Source organism: Seriola lalandi, unplaced genomic scaffold (assembly GCF_002814215.2).
Source record: "Seriola lalandi dorsalis isolate HSWRI2012SDOR001 ecotype SW California unplaced genomic scaffold, Sedor1 jcf7180002054427, whole genome shotgun sequence".
NCBI lineage: Eukaryota > Metazoa > Chordata > Actinopteri > Carangiformes > Carangidae > Seriola > Seriola lalandi.
In genome coordinates, this window is record NW_019524980.1 from 238,138 (window position 1) to 256,771 (window position 18,634).

The 18,634-nt window shown below is 45.7% G+C and overlaps 1 protein-coding gene across 1 annotated transcript in view; it reads right to left on the reverse strand.

Annotated features, from left to right (window-relative positions):
• The window catches only part of smtnb (smoothelin b), a 48,806-nt gene that overhangs the window by 3,936 nt on the left and 26,236 nt on the right, over nt 1–18,634 (reverse strand). The window contains exons 7-19 of the mRNA XM_023410646.2: nt 17,088–17,794; nt 15,304–15,355; nt 13,857–14,438; nt 11,499–11,572; nt 3,826–4,011; nt 3,477–3,552; nt 3,229–3,261; nt 2,153–2,332; nt 1,832–1,894; nt 1,620–1,701; nt 1,359–1,526; nt 1,139–1,265; nt 811–962 (exon numbers count right to left, since the gene is read on the reverse strand). Coding sequence (XP_023266414.1) covers nt 811–962; nt 1,139–1,265; nt 1,359–1,526; nt 1,620–1,701; nt 1,832–1,894; nt 2,153–2,332; nt 3,229–3,261; nt 3,477–3,552; nt 3,826–4,011; nt 11,499–11,572; nt 13,857–14,438; nt 15,304–15,355; nt 17,088–17,794 — 2,482 coding nt within the window. The remainder of the gene's footprint in view (nt 1–810; nt 963–1,138; nt 1,266–1,358; nt 1,527–1,619; nt 1,702–1,831; nt 1,895–2,152; nt 2,333–3,228; nt 3,262–3,476; nt 3,553–3,825; nt 4,012–11,498; nt 11,573–13,856; nt 14,439–15,303; nt 15,356–17,087; nt 17,795–18,634) is intronic.

Consider the following 18,634-nt stretch of genomic DNA (forward strand, 5'->3'; position numbering starts at 1 on the left):
GTGGGGGGGCATCACAAGTGAGAGTGCTGTGATGCAAGAGGGATGAGAAAGAGAAAAGAAGAGAAGAGAGATTAGGAATAAAAAAAAAAAAGAGGGATAAAGTATCGGAGGTGCAGCAGAGAGCTCATCCGTTTTTTTTTAACCTGGTGGTTGTTTGGGGAGGTTTTGCTCATGGGTCTCTGGCTTAGAGCAGATGTAGGGTGTCACAGCAGCTACTCATAGCAGAGGACTGATGGAGGTTTAGAGGCGGAGTTATTAGAGTGGTAATGAGGCTCACTCAGCCTTGAGGGGCCTTGATACACCTGGGAGAGACCTGCGAGAGAAAGTTAACACTCGGACATCAGTCGAGCAACTTCCACATGTTCTCTGTTCTCCGTCTCTGTGCTTCAGGCTCAAGTAGACGACACTGAATAATAGCTAGAAATGGATTTTTACAGAGAAACAAGAGAAGGATGGGAAAAACTATACAGCACGAAGAAAGCAAAATGTGTTGTTTGGGCTGGGAGCAGTCCACAATACTGGCTTGAATTCTTTGATTTTGTTCGTTTTCACTCCACGACAACCTTGGTTTTGAAGATAACATCTATATCTTTATGCCATGGAGGAGAACTACGCATGCAGACGCTTCTTCCACTGGTTTCTCCACATATTCGTCACATTTTCAATGCCTATCTTAACAAAAACAGAGGTTCACTGAAGTTCACTTGGTTTCTCCAACAAGCTCTCACTTGCAGTCAAAACCTATCAACACCCAAACTGATGTGGTTAGTGCAGGTTACTCGAGCAGACATGTCTTTTGTGTGTACTCACTCTGCAGTGGTGAAGGCCACCTCAAAGTTTTGCCTGCGGTTGCTGGGGCTCAGGGAGTTGTAGTCAAAGGCTTCAGGGAAGAAATTGTGCACCAGGGCACAAAACGCCATGCCATTGCTCCAACTGGATGAAAAATTCTGAATATCCACATGCTGAGGGAGAAGACAAATAGAATAGATATGGAGGCAGTGATGGAAACACTCCCAAAGTAGGCAAATATTATCTCAGCCTATTGTGTCTTAATCATCATGTTCAGCTCGCGCTTTATTGTCCGACTTTAAAGAAGAGCTCTCAACACACAGCGGGTCGCTGTGGCCGATTGTCTAACCTCATATGAGCGGGTCTTGGCACGGCACCAGTCGAGCAGCATCTGCTTGATGGAGTTCGCGTTGGGCACACCAAAGCTGGTGGAGCGCTGCACCTTGTTTACCTTGGCGACCGCCTGATTTCCAGGGCTACAAAGAAAAGTCAGGTTTGTGTTAATATTTACATGCTTTGATCTTCTCCTTTTCTTTCTTTGGTAGCACTGCCTCTCTGTTTATCCTTACCCGCCTCCCTCCTTCTCCAGCTTCTCTATCATGGCTTTGCGGGCCTGCATGGCAGAGGTCTTTGGCAGAGTCTGAGCCCTCATCAGCTCCTTGCGCCTCTCCGCCTGCCTTCGCTCCGACCCTCCATTGCCGCTGCGAGTCGATGTGTCATCCTCGCGATCAAAGACGCTGAGGCAGCGACACGCACAGCGAGTTAATTTGTGAAGGTGTGAGAAGGTTTTACATAAGGTGCAGTTATTTTGCTGATGTTTCATCACCCACCTGCCCACTTTTTTGCTTGTGTTAGAGGAGGAGGAGGAACTGGAAGAGGTGTAGCTGTATGATTTTGACTGGACTGTCCCTCCTGAAATGCAAACACAGTTGTGTCATGATAACCCAATGGATGTATTAATGATATTGATGATAAGACTGCAATGATTATATAATGATAGTGATATAACAAAGCCGGAAAGCAAAGTAAAGCAATGACTCACTGTCTGTTTTCTGCACATAACTGGCCTCGACGACAGTGCTGCGTGATGATCTGCTCCCATCATCTGAACACACACACACACACACACACACACACACACACACACACACACACACACACACACACACACACACACACACAACAAAATCATTATGTTTTCGTTCTGTTACAATCTGTTCACTGCTATGATCTTATGTTTCCGTTTTCTGATGAGCTTTTCTGAGTCAGGAGGATGTCGGTGAACATAAGAAGTTGACTTCAGTGGTTAAACCCAAGTTAAAGAAAAGTTGAAAGAAGGTTGCATAGAAAGAAAAAAAAGTACCAGACTGGGCGAAGCGGTCGGTCTTTGTGACTTGACTGAGGGTGGAGCCATCTCCTGACTTCTCCACTTTCCTCATTACCACTTCTCCTGCTCCCACCCCAGCGCGACCTTTCTGTGAACGCTCCTCTCTCTGCTGCCGGAGCTCCTGCAGGCGGGTCTCCCGCTCCTTTTCTCTCTGGTCTGGAGTGGAGGAGAAAAGAGGTTAGAGGAGAGGACGGATGGAGATGAGGAAAGATGATGTCAGTGGAAAAAGAGGAGGAGGAGGACACGAGGTCCTAAACAAACTGACAGCACCTCATCTGACTGCCACAAAGATGGATTAAAACAGAGCTTCCAAATTTGAGGCGATACATTTCAGGATTCTTTCCACAGTACTGTAAAATTCCTCTGAACACACAAACGCCCACAGGTGGGAGGCTTGCACCCGAGCCAAAGCTGTCAAGCAGTATGTACTGTGCAAACATCACAGATCAAAGAGAGCTAACACTCCGATCGTCCGCTGCGGAAGGCTGCTCCAAGTTCAGCGCGTCCAGAATACCTTAACACCTGCACTGTTACCTCCAGCTTTTACCTGATGTGTCCATGTATTTAAACAAACCATGCAGTGTTAATCTCTATCAACTCTCTTGCTCTATCTGAGGAGGTTAGGACACTATGGGCAGTCCTGGGCCCTTTGTATGCTCGATGCGTCCGAATACACTGAACGTGAACAGATTTTTCTAGAGCAGGTTTAGATCTGGGAATCCAATTAGGTGGTTCAACTGTCAGTGCAGGGGTCTGGTGTAACCATATCGTGAGTGCTCAATGCAAAACAGAATATGCTCAGTGAGGTAGATGTTGCGGCGAGTGCAAAACACTCCACATAAAAAACAAACAAACAAACAAACAAAAAAAAAAACAGCATTCATGCACTTAACCAAAACTGTCAACATATCGTTCATCATCCACTGCAGACATCTGAGCGATAAACTGTTTATAAGTTGTAGTGGTCCGACAGTGACAGGATGGTGCACACAAGAAGACAAACGCAGGCAAGTATCAACTGCTAATGCACACTGCACACCAACCTGCCCTACCTATTTCCTCCTGAGTACATCCCAGCATGACCTCTGAGGGCAGAATGGATTGTTTACAGACAGAAAAAAATACTGATAATAAAAAGAAAATAATAAAAATGTGAATTAAAAACTCATTACTATAACGCGGCAGTGTGTCTGCCTGTCATGATGTGAAAGGAAGCAGCAGTCATGAAAAACTGACTGGAACAAAAAGTTTGGTTTGGTCCGAGTAACAGATAGAAGATTGTTTTTCTTTATGCCGTTACCTCTCTTTCTCTTGCGAAGGTCTCTCATGGCTGCACGGATCATCTTCCTCTCCTCAAAGTCTTTTGACTCATCGAGCTGTGTAAAAGGGGGGGGGGGGCCCCGCATGGGATGGACACACACACGGAAACAATGAGAGGTAATTCCCCACAAAAAGCCAAAGTGGCATGGCTCTATTTATGTATGCAGTTCTGACATTGTGAATACACGTAACACCGAGCTGTGACCCTCACATAGCTGGCGAGATTTAGCGTTAATACACAAACTTTCTGCATGACTGAACCTGTTATATTCGTTGCAAAGTGCTTTTAAATCTAAATCATCCAGAATGATGACTTGTCTGTGAAGTACCATTTTGTCAAGGAGCTCTTCGTCCTCGATGGCAGCCAGCTGTTCCGCAGTCAGTTTTCCGGAGCGCTCGCAGGGTTTAGCTTCAATGCTGGAACCGTTGGGGATGGCTGGGACTTGACACGCCACCTGGACAGACGGTCCAGCTGAAAACACTGGCTCAGAGGCCATAACGGGCTCTGTCTCCATCTGCACATAACACAAACACACGCACACCATGAGCAAGGGCTTACATATGCAGACATGCAGAAGGACACAGTACGACATTTATTCATCTTTGGAGGTTGTGCCTATTTTCATTATAAAAAGGAAAACTGTTACCATGGCTGGATATGCATATTGGCATCTGAGAGCTCCTGCAAGCAGGATCTCCTAACCTGGAGCTCAGGGTTCGAAAGTTCAGTATTTATGAAACCAGGACAAGTGTTTAAAAAAACCCATGACTGAAGCTTGCTGACATTTAGGACGCAATAGGCACAAGAGGATTTTAGGTTAAACACACTGCAGCCATAATAGGCCTGAGTGTGTCAAGAAGATTGCAGAGTTCACATCTTTCCCTCCCTCTGATAATCTCTTTTTTGTACCAAGACTTCTCACTCGCCATATCTCATCATATCTTCCATCCCCTCAACCTTCCAGCCATGCCAGAGAGAGTGACAGTAAGCAAATGAGAGCAAGAGCAACCCCGCCAAGTTACTGTTCACTTAGTTCATGGAGTGTGACTGACACATGGAGTGTCTAAATGATGCCGAGCTGCTTCGAACCATGAGTTCATGTGACAGGTATGGTACACCACCATGGCTGTGAGATGGGAACAGTGCATTAGCAGATATAAACTCTGAGGGAAGACATCCTTCCAAAGCTATCCTTACTGGTCTGGTGGGACTGTTGAGCACAGGAGCAGAAGTAAAGAAGAAGTAGAACAAAACGGGAACATTATAGGTTGTTAATGTTGACCTGGCTATCGAGCAGCATATTCTGAGTGACCATAAATGCTGCAGAAAACACCTCTTAAATGTTCATATGCAGAATTCCTGTGGTGGACTATAGCATCTAGCTGTGACTTCCATGCTTTTGTTGTAAACTGAGTCTAGGTCCAGATATAGCTCAGACAGCTGGCCCCGTCCCTGTCTACACTATCTACCCTATCAGTGCTCCTCTCTGCAGCCCTCAGCCGGGCCAGGTCTCACCAGGGAGGGAGGGACACTGCCCAGCACAGCCGCAGAGCTGTGTGATCACGGGTGGCCCCTGGTTTTAAGACTTTTCTGGACACAAAGTTCTGACCCATGGGACAGGCTGGACTGAGAGGCACTTGACCGACCAGGAATGTTTTGGGACACAACACAGCCAAACAAGGGCTCTAAGTCAGGCAATGAGGGAATGTGTGTGGGGTGAGAATATCCCAGATAACCTTAGTGCTCCATTCGTGTTGAATTGCGTTCCAGTATATTATTCAGCATCTGAGCCACTATGTCATAAAAATGCTCTTTAGGTTTCCTTGTCTTCTCTAATGCGAGAAGAGCTACAGCCCTTTTAAAAAACATTTGAGCTTAGATCTGCAGCACAGTCTGCACCTGCAGAATTATGAGTAGCTGACAGTGAAGGAAGAGTTGACGATGCACAAAGACAAAGGGACAAAATGATCAGATTCAGTCACTCCTCATTATCACAGTCTTATAACAGAGGTCCATCACCTTTACTGGAGCAGCTGATTGGCAGACCCAGCTGTCTCTACAGGATTAGACAGGAATATGAACTCTGGCCAGTCGAACAACTGAAGACAAAAAACTCAATATCTCTCAAAATGCCACGGGTGCACACACGAAACACAAACAGGGTTTGTTTTGGGATTCCAAGAGAGCATAGAGCAAACAAGCCTGGAGATGACAGCATGTGCATTGATTTCTATAACACGAAGGTAAGACCTTAAATCCCCTTCTTCCTCTGAAGTCGGACAATTAAAACCGTTTAATTTATGGCTCCCTTTCAAAAACATCTAATGTTCAAGTTCATGTTCCTGCCACAGTGAATGTTACGGATGGCAAACTGTAGGCCCGAGCCACTGTTACTGTTAAAACGTGATGACTATTTCCTCCACCAGGAAGTTTATCCACTCAACAGCGCACACACACACACACACACACACACACACACACACACACACACACACACACACACACACACACAGGTGCTAGCCAAGACACAATTGGAAACACATGGTGTTACAGGACTGGAAAACCTCCTCCACATAAATACAACCTGTCCAAACTGACTGACAGCTGAGATGGTCAAGCTTTTTCAAAATGAAGTCATTACATAATGTGAGATTAAAACCAGTGGACAGCCATGACGGATGGAACAGAGGTCAAGAAGTTCGTGAGCAGAACACAGAGTGTCACTGGTATGGCATGTAAAACTCATAGCCAGTTGATTCACAGGTATTGTCAACACTGGAACAAAAGACATTCCTGTTCTTTAAGCACGTTATCTGAAATAAGGAGACCATGATCAAAACCATTAACAGAGTGCAGTACCCCACTGTCGTTAAAAGAAATGTTTGCCATCAGAGCAGGAGCAGAGAGGGAACGGCAGGTTGCAAAGGTAGGCGGGTGAGGGACGGGCGAGGGCTCTGAATTCTGAGGTGTGCTTGTCCCTGTGGTGTCTGAGTCCTGGGGGCATGATATAGATTCCTGGGGCGCACTGGATGCAGAAACTTCAGGCGTGCAGGAGGAATTGTCATGTAGTGCTTCAAGTGCGGTGTCCTGGGGAGTGCAAGCTGGAGGATCACTGCATGAAGTTGGAGAATCACTGGATGGAGTTTTGGCTTCACAAGGAATCGAAGGTGAGATTTCCTTGCTAGGAAATACATGGAGGAATGGATCGGGTAGCCCCAGAACCTGGCACAGGGCCTCCACTTGCCTCACCAGCCTTTCTTGCTGAACCCTCAGCCTCAGGTTCTCCTCCTGCAACATGACAATGGCCTCAGCCAGAGGAACCACCTGAACCGCAGCCTTCTCCAGGCGGGCATCCACTCGCTTCCCAAAAGCCTGCAGGTCACTATGGATCTCTCCAACGGCACACCGCAGTGTTAATTCAAATTTCCTCTCGCTGCTCTCCTGCTCCCCTTCATTCTCAGCTTCCTCCTGAGCGAGCAGATCACCGATCACCTCCTCCAGGCCGGACTCGGCACAAGCACTGTCTGGGCTGCCCAAATCCTCTGGAGCCTGCGAGGCTGGGAGGAAGTCCAGGTTCACTCCAGGCATGGCCAGACCAGCTGCACTCAATGTTCCACTGGTCAAAATCCTTCAAGTTTAAATACGACTTAATGTCCCAAAAACTTCAGTTGGGGTGTCAGATCAGAGAATGCTGGGTCCTTTGCCTCAGAGGTGAGGGTCTCCCTGTCCATCTGTCTGAGACCTTTCAAAACAATGCATGGTCTTTATACCCCCAGCAAATCTCCCCTCTTTACCGGCCAACACCCTGACAGCCAATGAGCATGCAAGAAATCCTGTTTCCCAGGCAACAGTGGCCCCGCCCCCTTATTTCCAGGTGCCATGGACATGTCTATTTATCTCCTGCCCCACCATTATTCCACTGAGACAGTCAGTCCAGGGGCACTGGTGGAGGCCAGAGGGGGAATGGTAACTCCCCCCCTCCCCTCTTTCAACTTTCATTTTATTTAGAGCACTTGTCCTTCACACCTCGACTGGCAGGCAAAGAGGGGTTTAGATGTGGCTCTAGGCCTGGGCTGAGTTGAAAGAGTCGCACATTAGTGTTTCACTCCTCTTAAAATTGCTTTCCGACAAAATGCAACCGAGTCCCAACTAATCAGGTCGGTGGTTTTTGCACGACTGTGATTTCAAGACAGACCTCCAGAGGGAAGATCGGCCCATGAAGGTCAAAGTGTTCAGGGCCATGACAGAGCAGACTGGGTGACCAGTGAGGAGGAATTGGGGCCCAGTTCTCCACAGCTGTGGGCAAGGATGTTACCAACGACATTACAGTCCTATCCACGATTTTGTTTTAGCCTTACAGACAAAGCATCAGGGGGTCTAGCTCCTGCTCATGTGGATGCTTCAAGTGCTTTTGTGTTAAATTAAGAGCACTGACGGAAGTCTGTGTGTGTATGTTGTTCTTATTGTAAGATGCTCAAGTAGATATTGTAAATGCCTAGTGGAGATTTATTGGCATACTGCAGTCCATTCAGAAGAATCAAGTGGTACTGTAGATACCGTTTCTGTTTCTGTGAATGCAGTCCGATTAGCAGCATCACATTACAAAATGTGATAAACCTGTAATTCTTGAATGGCGTGCCATTACATCACAAGCATTAAACTGAATAAAAGAAATTGAAAGAACACAGAAGAATTCACTGTAAATATCTACACCTTAAAAACGGAGCGCCGTGACTGTATGACCGTTATTTTTATTTATCTAAAACACATACGCACAGAGCACAAATCATTTAAGTCCAAAATAAACAGGACGGGCCTTCAATGGAGAACAATGTGACAAAGGGCAACAGTGATCTCTCCTGGGATTTACAGGTAAGCAAAACAGTTCCCAGTAAGAGTCTGAGAGGAGAGAAACGTGACAAGCAGCAGAGAAAGTGGGTCAAAACCCAAGAAGGACATGGCTTCAGTCTTACCATGCATCAAAGCACTAAAGCACTTCACCCACAGTAAAACACAGTAATGTAGAAAGAATGAACATGACAAATAAAGACTAGTAGTGCAAACACACAGTTGTCTTCTCTATTTCTGGTTATTGTGGCACATCTGAAGTAGTTATGTGAATAGGATGAGATTCTATCTCTTCTTTCTCTTATATGTGACAGTGTCTGCGGCTATTGTGAACCCTCTGCTGTTATATCCAGGGCTACTAAAAATAACTTGTGCAACTTCCAACAGAGCTCAAAACTAAAGCAACGAAGATATTTTGTTCTACAGAGGAAACAAAGATGGAAAAACATCTCTTATGGAAATTTAAATCCAAGCTGGCTATAAAACATCAGGAACAAAAACACTGCGGTTTTGATTCAGAGTAAGTTCATCCGGACTTTCAGACAATGTCAGAGCTTTTCTCCCCAGTTTGCACCCTGGTCTGCAGACCAGGCTTAAATCTGCGACACATGTGAACTGCTTGGGTAACCAGCATGTGTCATGGATCAGCAGTTCGTTAACAATGGGGTCCTTATACGTCTGTGTCACAGTGAGACTGTCTGTCACTGACCGTGGGACCTGTGTGTCCACGTTCATGCAGCAGCACTTCTCCAAGTGTGACCCGAGCCCTGGCAGTAATCCCTGTGACTACAGGAAAGAGACTGACTGTCCTGTCATCACCCTGGTTATAAAGCTACGGTATTGTTTGTATTTGTGTTCAAGGCTGAGCGCAGCGGTCGGCATGGACCAACAGCTGAGATGAGCAGGAGCAGCTGTGATCACCCGGAGCAGGAGGCATCAATAATCACACTGCCTGTCTCACCTGTCAGAAATGAACTCTCATCACTGCTCTGAAACACTACGCATCTTGACCTTGCCGTTAACTTCATCTTAGTCTTGCTTTTATAATAAATAACAAGGAGCAGCTCTCTCCTTTTTACTCACATCTCTTAACTTACTCGTTCACTTTGCCCTTCTTTGTTTTGGAAACTTTCCATTGTTTATTTCATCTAGAACGTTTCTCTCTGTTGAATCTCAGATTGTAATTTAGAGACAATCCACTGTAAGAGCTGATGCTATCAGAATCAACATGTTTTATTGGAATTTAAAAAAAAAAACAAGACAACAAAGTAAAGAGCGGAGGTTGTGAATTCTGAAGTTAGACCACCATGGAGAAGTCTGGACCACCCAAACAGATCATAGTCCCAGACAGGAACCACTGTGGTCAATAAACAACCATCAACAACACTCAATAGGAAGAGCTACAGCTACAGTTACACCACATATTGCACACGCTTCATGCTAAAATGAACATAGAGACCGATGTGAAAAGGGTTTTTACATAAGTTACTTTAATATGAATCCACCCCTGACAAGTCACCTCCTCTCACTCGACCTTGAACTTCGACTAAACCAGGGAAAGTCAGAGAACAGGTGGTCTCAGGATCAGTCTGAAAGTAACCAAGCTGCCTCCCCCCACGCTGATGCTAATCAACAGTGTCTGCTGCTGTTTTTACAATCTCATTAACCAGGTCACCCGGGCTCTGTCTTTGTAAGGTAAAACGTAGGCCAGTCTGGCAGAAGCAGGTGAAATATACAGACAAAGAGATTGAAGATGAAGATTACTTCGTGTTGTAGCCTTGTGGTTTATCAATGAAAGCACTCATGTTAAGCCTATACGATGACGATGCAGTTGCTTGGAGAGCAGTGTGTGCTACAGAGTCTCATCCCCGACAGTTATGAATAAAAACATAGTAAACAGAAACTAATAATGTAAAGTACAAGTAATGATTTGTGAGTGATACACCAATCAGACTGTAATCCAGAGTGTGCTGCTGCGTTGCTGCTGCTGTACGTCCAGAGCCGATTTTGTGACGGGAGATTCTTCAAATGCATGTATTTACTTACCATAATTCAAAATATATCCTCTTTAGTAATGTCATACACACGGTAGCACTCACACAAAGATGTTACCTGCATGTCGTTATGCTGTGGCTGCACCTGGCTCAGTCAAACATAAACCTCATCTCCTGCAAAAATCTTTGTCCTTTTCCTGCAATATCCCTTTCCCCGTCTTTCCTAGAAAGACTCTTCTGCAGTACCTTAGTTCGTACATGGAACTAACTGATGGAGACAGTCTCATTCCAACACCTTAAATCCTCCCTGCAGCTTCGCGGAGCCTCCTCCCAGCCCTAATTAACCCGCTCCGTGATCCAATAACCAGATTACAGCCGCACTTGACACAGGGGGTGGGAAAACGCAGCCATTAAAGAGTAAACAGGACACCACTTCTCCTCTCCTCGCCCTCCTCTTGATTCATAATGACACTGCCTTTCATGGAGGAGCAAGTGGGTTAAGGAATGAGGCAAATGGGAGTTTACCATAATAACTCTCAGAGGTTACTGTCAGACAGGAGGGGGATGGTTTTTGACAGCAGTCACTTTCCACCATCAGTAAAAGACTTCCAGCCAATCAGAGTGCACAAAGAGTTACATGATGAAGAACTTATGTCAACATGTGCTTTAATGCAGCAGGGTAGTAACCGGCGAGGATGAGGACAGACAGGTGTGATTTAAGAAACATTTCCCGGATAAATCTCAGTGGGCATGGCCTGCCGAGAGAAAACCCGGAGCACCTCCCTCCCTCTCCCTCTCTCCTTCACATACCTTACAAGGACAGATGTGACTGGCTACCCACTCTGTGTTTGATAAACACTGTTCTTCCCTCCGCTCCCTCCTTTTCTCACACTCTGTCTGCCTTTCATTGTCCTGACTCGCTCACTTCTCAGGCCTTTATTGGTGATTGCTGTGACAGGGACGCAGCAAAAACACCAGCGGAATCCAACTGAATCAAGTTGGAAATTAAACAGCGGATGAAAACAAAACATTCATCTTTAATTGGAACGGACTGAAAAACGATTTTTTTTCAGTATGTTTGACAATTTCTGTCAAGTTTCTGTGGAATAATTAATGTTGTGATCTTTTCCTAAAAAACATTTCTTAGAGCAGACTGTACCTTTATGGAGGATCCAGAGGAGAAGCTGGATGAGGAGATTTTGAATGGCGTTGCTCTTAGGCCGAGGGTCAACTCTGAAACAGACACAGGAAAGACAAAGATTTAATGGAATCATAAAATATTTCTTATGAGAGATATAATCCACAGCTATAGGATGAATAAGAACAAACCAAACAAACCAAAAGGTCCTGGCACATATGCATGTGTACAGTTGAGACGTGTGCATGGCTTTGCACTGTGTTGGTAGTAGCCATTAGTCAGTTACATAAGCTGCCATAGTGTCATAAACAACAGACACATGTCTAACGAGAGAAAAGTGAGAAAATGTGGATGACTCCTTCAACATAAACAGCCCTCTTCAGTCGCCTCCAACAGTACGGTAGTTTCCTTGTGACCTGTTGCCTGCACCTCACACACACACGTGCACACACACACACTCTCTCACACACACACACACACACACACACACACACACACACACACACACAAAAGCTATATCATAAAATAGGGCTGATGCACACCAGCACAGCACAGTGTACATTTAAGAGTCTTGGCAGGTGTTTTTGAGAGAAACTGGAGACACAAATGCGGCCTGCTCTCAGTCAGTGGGAGACAGATAGGTTCCCAAAAAAGGAGCCCAAAACCATTAAAGCAAATTGAGCTGAAAAGAAACCGTGTGACTCTAGTGAAGGAGCCCAATGGGGCTGCCAGAATGTGTCCTGGGGGGGTGGGTGTGTGTGTGTGTGTGTGTGTGTGTGTGTGGGGTGGGGGTGGGGGGGTGGTTGTAAGAGGTGAGGAGGCTGTAATCACACAGGTCCAGCTTGAGTCTTAAATAAACTGTTTGGGTTGGAGATCCCGGTTGCTGGGAAGAGCTGAAACTTAAGACGTCTTGTATGGATAGACCATGACAGCAGCTGTAGCACTGTAGTAGCTTTGCTTCTGAAATGGACTGGGATTCAAGCTGGTCATGTTTTCATTACATGCATTTAATTTATCCCTGCTGGTTCTGTTTGCACTGAGAGTATATACTGTACCGAGTATGTACATTACAGGAACATTGTAACATTGACTGGCCCACTGCTCAACATGCCGAGTAGGATAAACTCATACCATCTATGGATGAGCACCTGCTGCAGTTCTCCAACACCTTCTAAACACTACATATTTTAGTATGTTTTCCTTTTTTGGTTGTGATGTAACACGTGTATCCACCAAAAATCCTTGACTGTTAGATCAGTACAGATGATATTGCCGTGCATTATTTTTCAAACTATGCTGCACACTGATATATATATATCATACATTCTACTCACTTCTTGAAAAACAGGGACAATTGTAATTTTAAAAAAATGTACAGCATAAAATGACCAAAGATTCATTTAAAAAGTTATTTTCACCTCATTGTGTCATGTAAATAACAGGTCAGTGCAAAGCCAGTAGATGTACTACATATCACTTAATTCTACACTGTCATGTACCAACACTGAACAATACGTTCTTAAGTGTTTGCATCAGGGAAAGTATTCAAAGAGGTACACATAGAAGCTGTTTTTCTGGCATCCATGTTTACCTGACAGAAAACAGACAAAGGTCTCTTGCTGCATTCAAACAGTGGATGTCAGTGTCTTTAAAATTTTTTTCTTTATTTTAAGAGCATTCTTAGGAATAAATTAAGCAAGTTCTTGTTCGTTTAAAAGAAGCAGCATGTATCACACAAAAATCTACTGTGTGGCCTCATTCAATTGCACTGTTATATAGTAACAGTATTACTATTCAGCTTGGCCTGAGACAACCAGTTGTTGTCTCCTTTGTCCCAATATACTCTCTACTGTTGACTACTGACCTCACCCTCCTCCACACTGCAGCAGCACGCTCACTTTATAACAAATGCCCTTCAGATCAACCATGCTGTTTTGTATTCAGCCCCAACATCTATCCCCACTCATCCATGTGCTTTGCTTGGTCTGACAAACCCCTTGTCATCATCCCACTTCTGACCGACTCCTTGGCCCCGGTCGCCTCCCACAGCGACTGGGATTCCATCATGCTCTACGGGTTGATATTAGCAAGGACAGACATACAGTGGCTAAATTAGGATCATCCAAACCTCCTGAAACACAGTTGGTGATAGCTTTTCATACTGTACCAGCTCCATATGAGGCTTAAAATTGTCAATGCAATTAAATTTGACCTAAAACCCCAGTGCATTAAAATTTAGTTTAGATAGTGTTCAGTTGTGCTTCCAGATCAATAAAACCACAAAGCTGCAAAAAATTGCACAATGTTAAACCGGTTATTTGAGCACTGAGTGAGCTACAGTATAAGCACTTCCTGTTGCTATAAGGTTGATACTCCTACCTGCTCTTTGCCCCAGAGCATTAGGGGTGATGCGTGGGGTGATGGTCGTGATGGGGACGATGTTGCCCCTAGAGGAGGATGTAGAGGAGGTCGTGGCTCGCCCATCCTTGATCTCAATGGTGAGGAAAGTCTTCATGTCCGGGTCTGCCTCTCCCTGGGTGACCTGCTGTGCAGCTGCTTTCCCTGGGGTCCTGTCTTCCTTTGAGTTACTGAAGGCGTGCACATCTTTTTCAGCTGGTTGTCTCGTCCCGCCCTTGGAGTTCTGCGATTGGCTGGCTGAAGACAGAGGTTTGTTAGCCCCACCTCTTGGCTGAGGTGTGGCCTGACTCTGAGATGCGGCAGAGGTGTGAGATGTGGAGTCTCCAGATGTTTTGAGTGATGCTGCTGTGTGTGTAAACAGCTCAGTAGCTCTGGAGAAATTTGTGTGGCCACTGCTGCCGGGGGTTGTCCCATTCCTCAGAGGAGCTTTCTTCAAAGCTGCGACATTTGGGCTCGGGCTGGGCTCTGCGAACTTGCGCATTCTGTCACGCACAGAGTTGGTGCAGTTGAATTGTTCCGACACAGCATTTTTCTTCTCAGGTGCTGCAAAGACATAATGCAGAAATGGAGTGGAAATCACAGAAAAACACAAGAGCTCAATGCACGAGAGACACAGAGCCTATTTCGCTTCTCCCATCTCCTTATATTATCTCCTCCTCTACCTCAAAAAGCCCTTTCTCTAGGTTTTGTTCCTGCCCCTTTATTTTGCTTGACTTAACTTCCCCTGTTTCACTGTCTTTCGGGTGCAATTTTTTAGACATTTCAGGACATGTTTCTTCCACTCATGGATACTTTTTCATCCTCTGATCCTTAATACCGTCAGATACTGTGTATAAAGCTCATGATTTGGCACTGGCCCTGCAATGGAAAAAACACTAGTGATTAGAGGAGAAGATATTCACTGAGGTCATCCTTACAAAGGAAAAAAAAAAAAAAAAAGATGTGCTGCTCGGGGAGGGGGAGACCACAGTTTATAGTACAGTGGACACAGCAAAGAGCACTGTCTGCTAGAAAGAGAGAAACGGTGTATATTACAACATGCTCTCTTCCCAGCCTTACACAGTCACACTAATGGCTGTGACTGTCTCCATGTACTGGAGTTCTACAGTGTGTGAACTATAAACCATCTGGTGTGATACTGTCACATGCTTTACATTTAATTAATCATTTAGTCTGTAAGATGTCAACTAAATAGTGACAAACACCCATCGCAATTTTCCAGAATATTAAAAATTGTTCTACAACATATTCAATTAACAATGATTTAAAAACAGAGTTCAGCAAAATTCTCCCTTTTGAGAGGCTGGAAGATGATGAATGTTTGGAAGTTTTCCTTGATCTTAAAATATTATCAAAAATGATGCTGATTAATAAGTTCAGGACTAAATGAGTTGGACTAGTTTCTTACCAGAGTCCTTTGCTTTGTCACGGGTGAAGGGAAGATCCCTGTTAACTGTTATCTACAGAGGGAAAAAACAAAGACACATGGCAGAAAAATTAGTCGAGGAAGTGGAGGAGATTAAGGGCTAACATGCAGTGTTTGCCTGGATTGACAACCACAGAGCTGCTGCACTGAACAGCTCCATGTTTAACAGGGCAGCAATGCACATTCATGAGGAGCAAGAGTCGGGATGGATGGCCGTGGTGACAAGTACACAGACCCATACACACACACACACACAGACCTACACAATCCTAAATACAGAATCAACCAGTGGTGTTTTCATTATGTAACATTTGTGTATAGAGTGAAGCAGTGGGCCTCTGTTCTTTTTTTGGCAGTGGGGGACATGATGGGCCCCAGACTGTTTACACTTCTGTCAGGAGACTGAGCATCGGTGTATATTGCAGTGAACAATAAAAGAAGCCCTGGGTAAACACATTAAGAGGAGCGACACGACGGCGTCATAGTGACCTGAGCCCCCAAGAATGGAAATGTTGCTTAACAGTGAGCAGTGCAGAAACACCAGCTCTGTGTGTTTGTGTGTCCTCAGCACTGTGGGATGAAGAGAGACAGAAGCTCTGGCCCGTAACGCTGCGTGTTCCTCTCCGACAGCAGGTGGGACTGACATGCCGCTGAGGTGAAGCAGAGACACTCAGGTGCACAGTGTGTGTATCCAAGTAACAAAAGTTAAACAGCTCCAAACAAGAGCCCAGCACGATGTGTTTATGGATGCCGATGTGACCTGGGTGTCACTGAAGAATGGAGTGACGGGATTACTTGTCGGGGGATAATGACATGGAAAGAAACAAAGACGGAGCTTGGCCTATTGCTGCACGTGACTGTGACTCTGTAGCTCAACACCCCACTCTAGTGGTGCAGCTGTGATAAATACTTTGTATTATTCTTGCCATTCACCTGTCCTGAGATACAGATGGGTGACAAGAAAAAGCAACATGAAGTGTCTTAATAAGCCTCTACAGCAGCTACAATCCCCTTTAGCATGGACTCTATATGTCTCTGTAACTCTGCTGGAGGGACAAACACCATTCTACCAGAAGATATTCCCTCGTCAACAGATTTGTCCAGAATCTTTTCATCGTCAAAAAGTGATTTCAGCGCTGTTTTTAAAAGAAAATTGTGGGGCGTCGTGTAGCGTAGTGGTTTAAGCAGAAGTCGGCCCCGGTTCGAATCCCGCATCGGACGGCCTTTCACTGCATGTCATTCCCCCTCTCTCTGCCTCCCCGTTTCCTGTCACTCTCCACTGTGCTGTCCATTAAAGGCATAAAAGCCCAAAAAAATATACAAAAAAAAAGAAAATTGTAAGTAGCTTTGTATCATTAATACAAAGAAAAAAAAGGGCGTGTCTGTGTTTGACTGACAGCAACAGGGAACAAGAGACAAGGTTAATAAACTTCTGTTGTAGCTAGATCTCATGGGCAGACAGCATTTTGTTAATGTGTCTTACAAGGCCAAAGTGACATTTGCAGGTTCGTTAAACATGCTGTTTAATGTGCTGCAGTTGAGGGGCTAATTATGTCTCTATCCTGCAAACTGATGGTAGCAGTGCACTTGTTCCAGCAAACAACATTTTCAGTGATCCCTCCTGCCCTGAATGGAAGCTAGATTTTGTCTCTCCTCTTTTATTCAGTGTTTTCCTTTAATTTGTCACCTGCCTGTACGTTCCAGACTCAAAGACGGCACACATTTATTCGACATACATACATTAGATATACATAAGGCCTGTATACCTTTTGTTTCTGGAAGTCAGTTTTTCCCTTGGTGCTGCCACTGAGCTGAACATCTGTAGGATCGCTGCGAGATAAAATGGCTCCATCAGGCTGCTCCTGGTCAACGATGTGATCCTGGTCAGACTGAGCCTGGAGGCTGGCTGGACCTTGGCTTCTGCTCTCGGTTTCTGAATCTGTGCTGTAAGTTGAACCACTCGTTGCTATCTCCACCTCCTCCCCTGGACCCCTCTCCTCAGAGGACATACTCACGCTCTGGTCAGATGTCACCGAGTCAGTCCGTTTCCTTGACAAAAGACCGACACTATCTGAAGCCCCAGAGCCCAAACGGGGTCTGACGCCAGAGTCGGAGACATCTGAGCCCAGTCTCTGTCTGATATAGGACTGGGAGCTGACGCTTCGCTCTGATGCCCCGGAGCCTAGCCGACCACGCTGGGAGGAACTCTGGCTCCTGTCTGAGGCACCAGAGTCTAGCCGGGCTCTGTAGGCTGAGCCCAGAGTCTTCTCTGAGGCCACAGAATCAAGATTGGACTTGGAAAGCACCGAGCTCACACTGCGGTCTGAAGCTGAGGAGTCTGACCTTTGACGGTGTGACAGGACCAGGTCAGGCTCTGTGGTCACAGCCTCTCTCTGAGGCTGGATGAGCAGAGGCCCAGAGCCATCGTCCTTCACCAGGTGATCGAGAACCAACACCATGCCTGAGTTGGAGCCTGCAAAAGAAAACACAAAGGAAAGATGATAAATACCTTTCTGTGCCTCGTGGCTTTTATAAATCAGAATAAATGTTTTATAAATGTTTTCTTCCTCCTACATTAATAGTAATCTAAAGTGAACAGGGTGTTACTGTATGTGAGCAAAGAAAGCGGGAGGTGGTGACGTTAGAGACTGAAATGATGGAAATGAAATACTTCCGCGGCACTGGGGCCCCACTAGAGGCCGGGCTAGAAAATATCACTCGGGATCAGAGAGGAGGCACGTGGAGACGTGAGGGGAGGTAGGCATTTCCTTCAGACTGGCCTCAGTTCCTGAGCAAGATTTGTGAGATTGCGTTGGTGGATGTGCGTAAAGGAGAAGGAAGGGTCATGAGTGGAGAATGGGAGCATGTGGTACAACCGTAGGTGGTGAGCAAGTACAAGGAGTCGAGGAGGAAGTGGGGGTGAAATAGAGACCAGGACAAGTACTTCCCCTCCCCTCTGTCCAAGTTCCTTCACTGCTCCTTCTCTCCTCAGGAAACCACACTCCAAACAACACAGCGGTGCCCACATCCTCCCACTGCGACACTCTCTACCTCCAACACCCGTGGTGCTTCTAATGGACGGAATATCTGAGGTTGTGTATGGACCGCAGATAACGAAAACAGCGAAAACTGAGTGTGTATCCGATTCCTACATCACATGTAGACACCAAGGCATGAAAACACGCCTGCTGACCTGTGTTTGCACCAACTCTGCAACCAAATAGGGTTCACCAAGTATGCATGGCTGTCATTTACAAACCAAATCAAAGGGAGACTCCAGTCTGACCGGCAGCCGCAGCAATCTCCCTCAGCT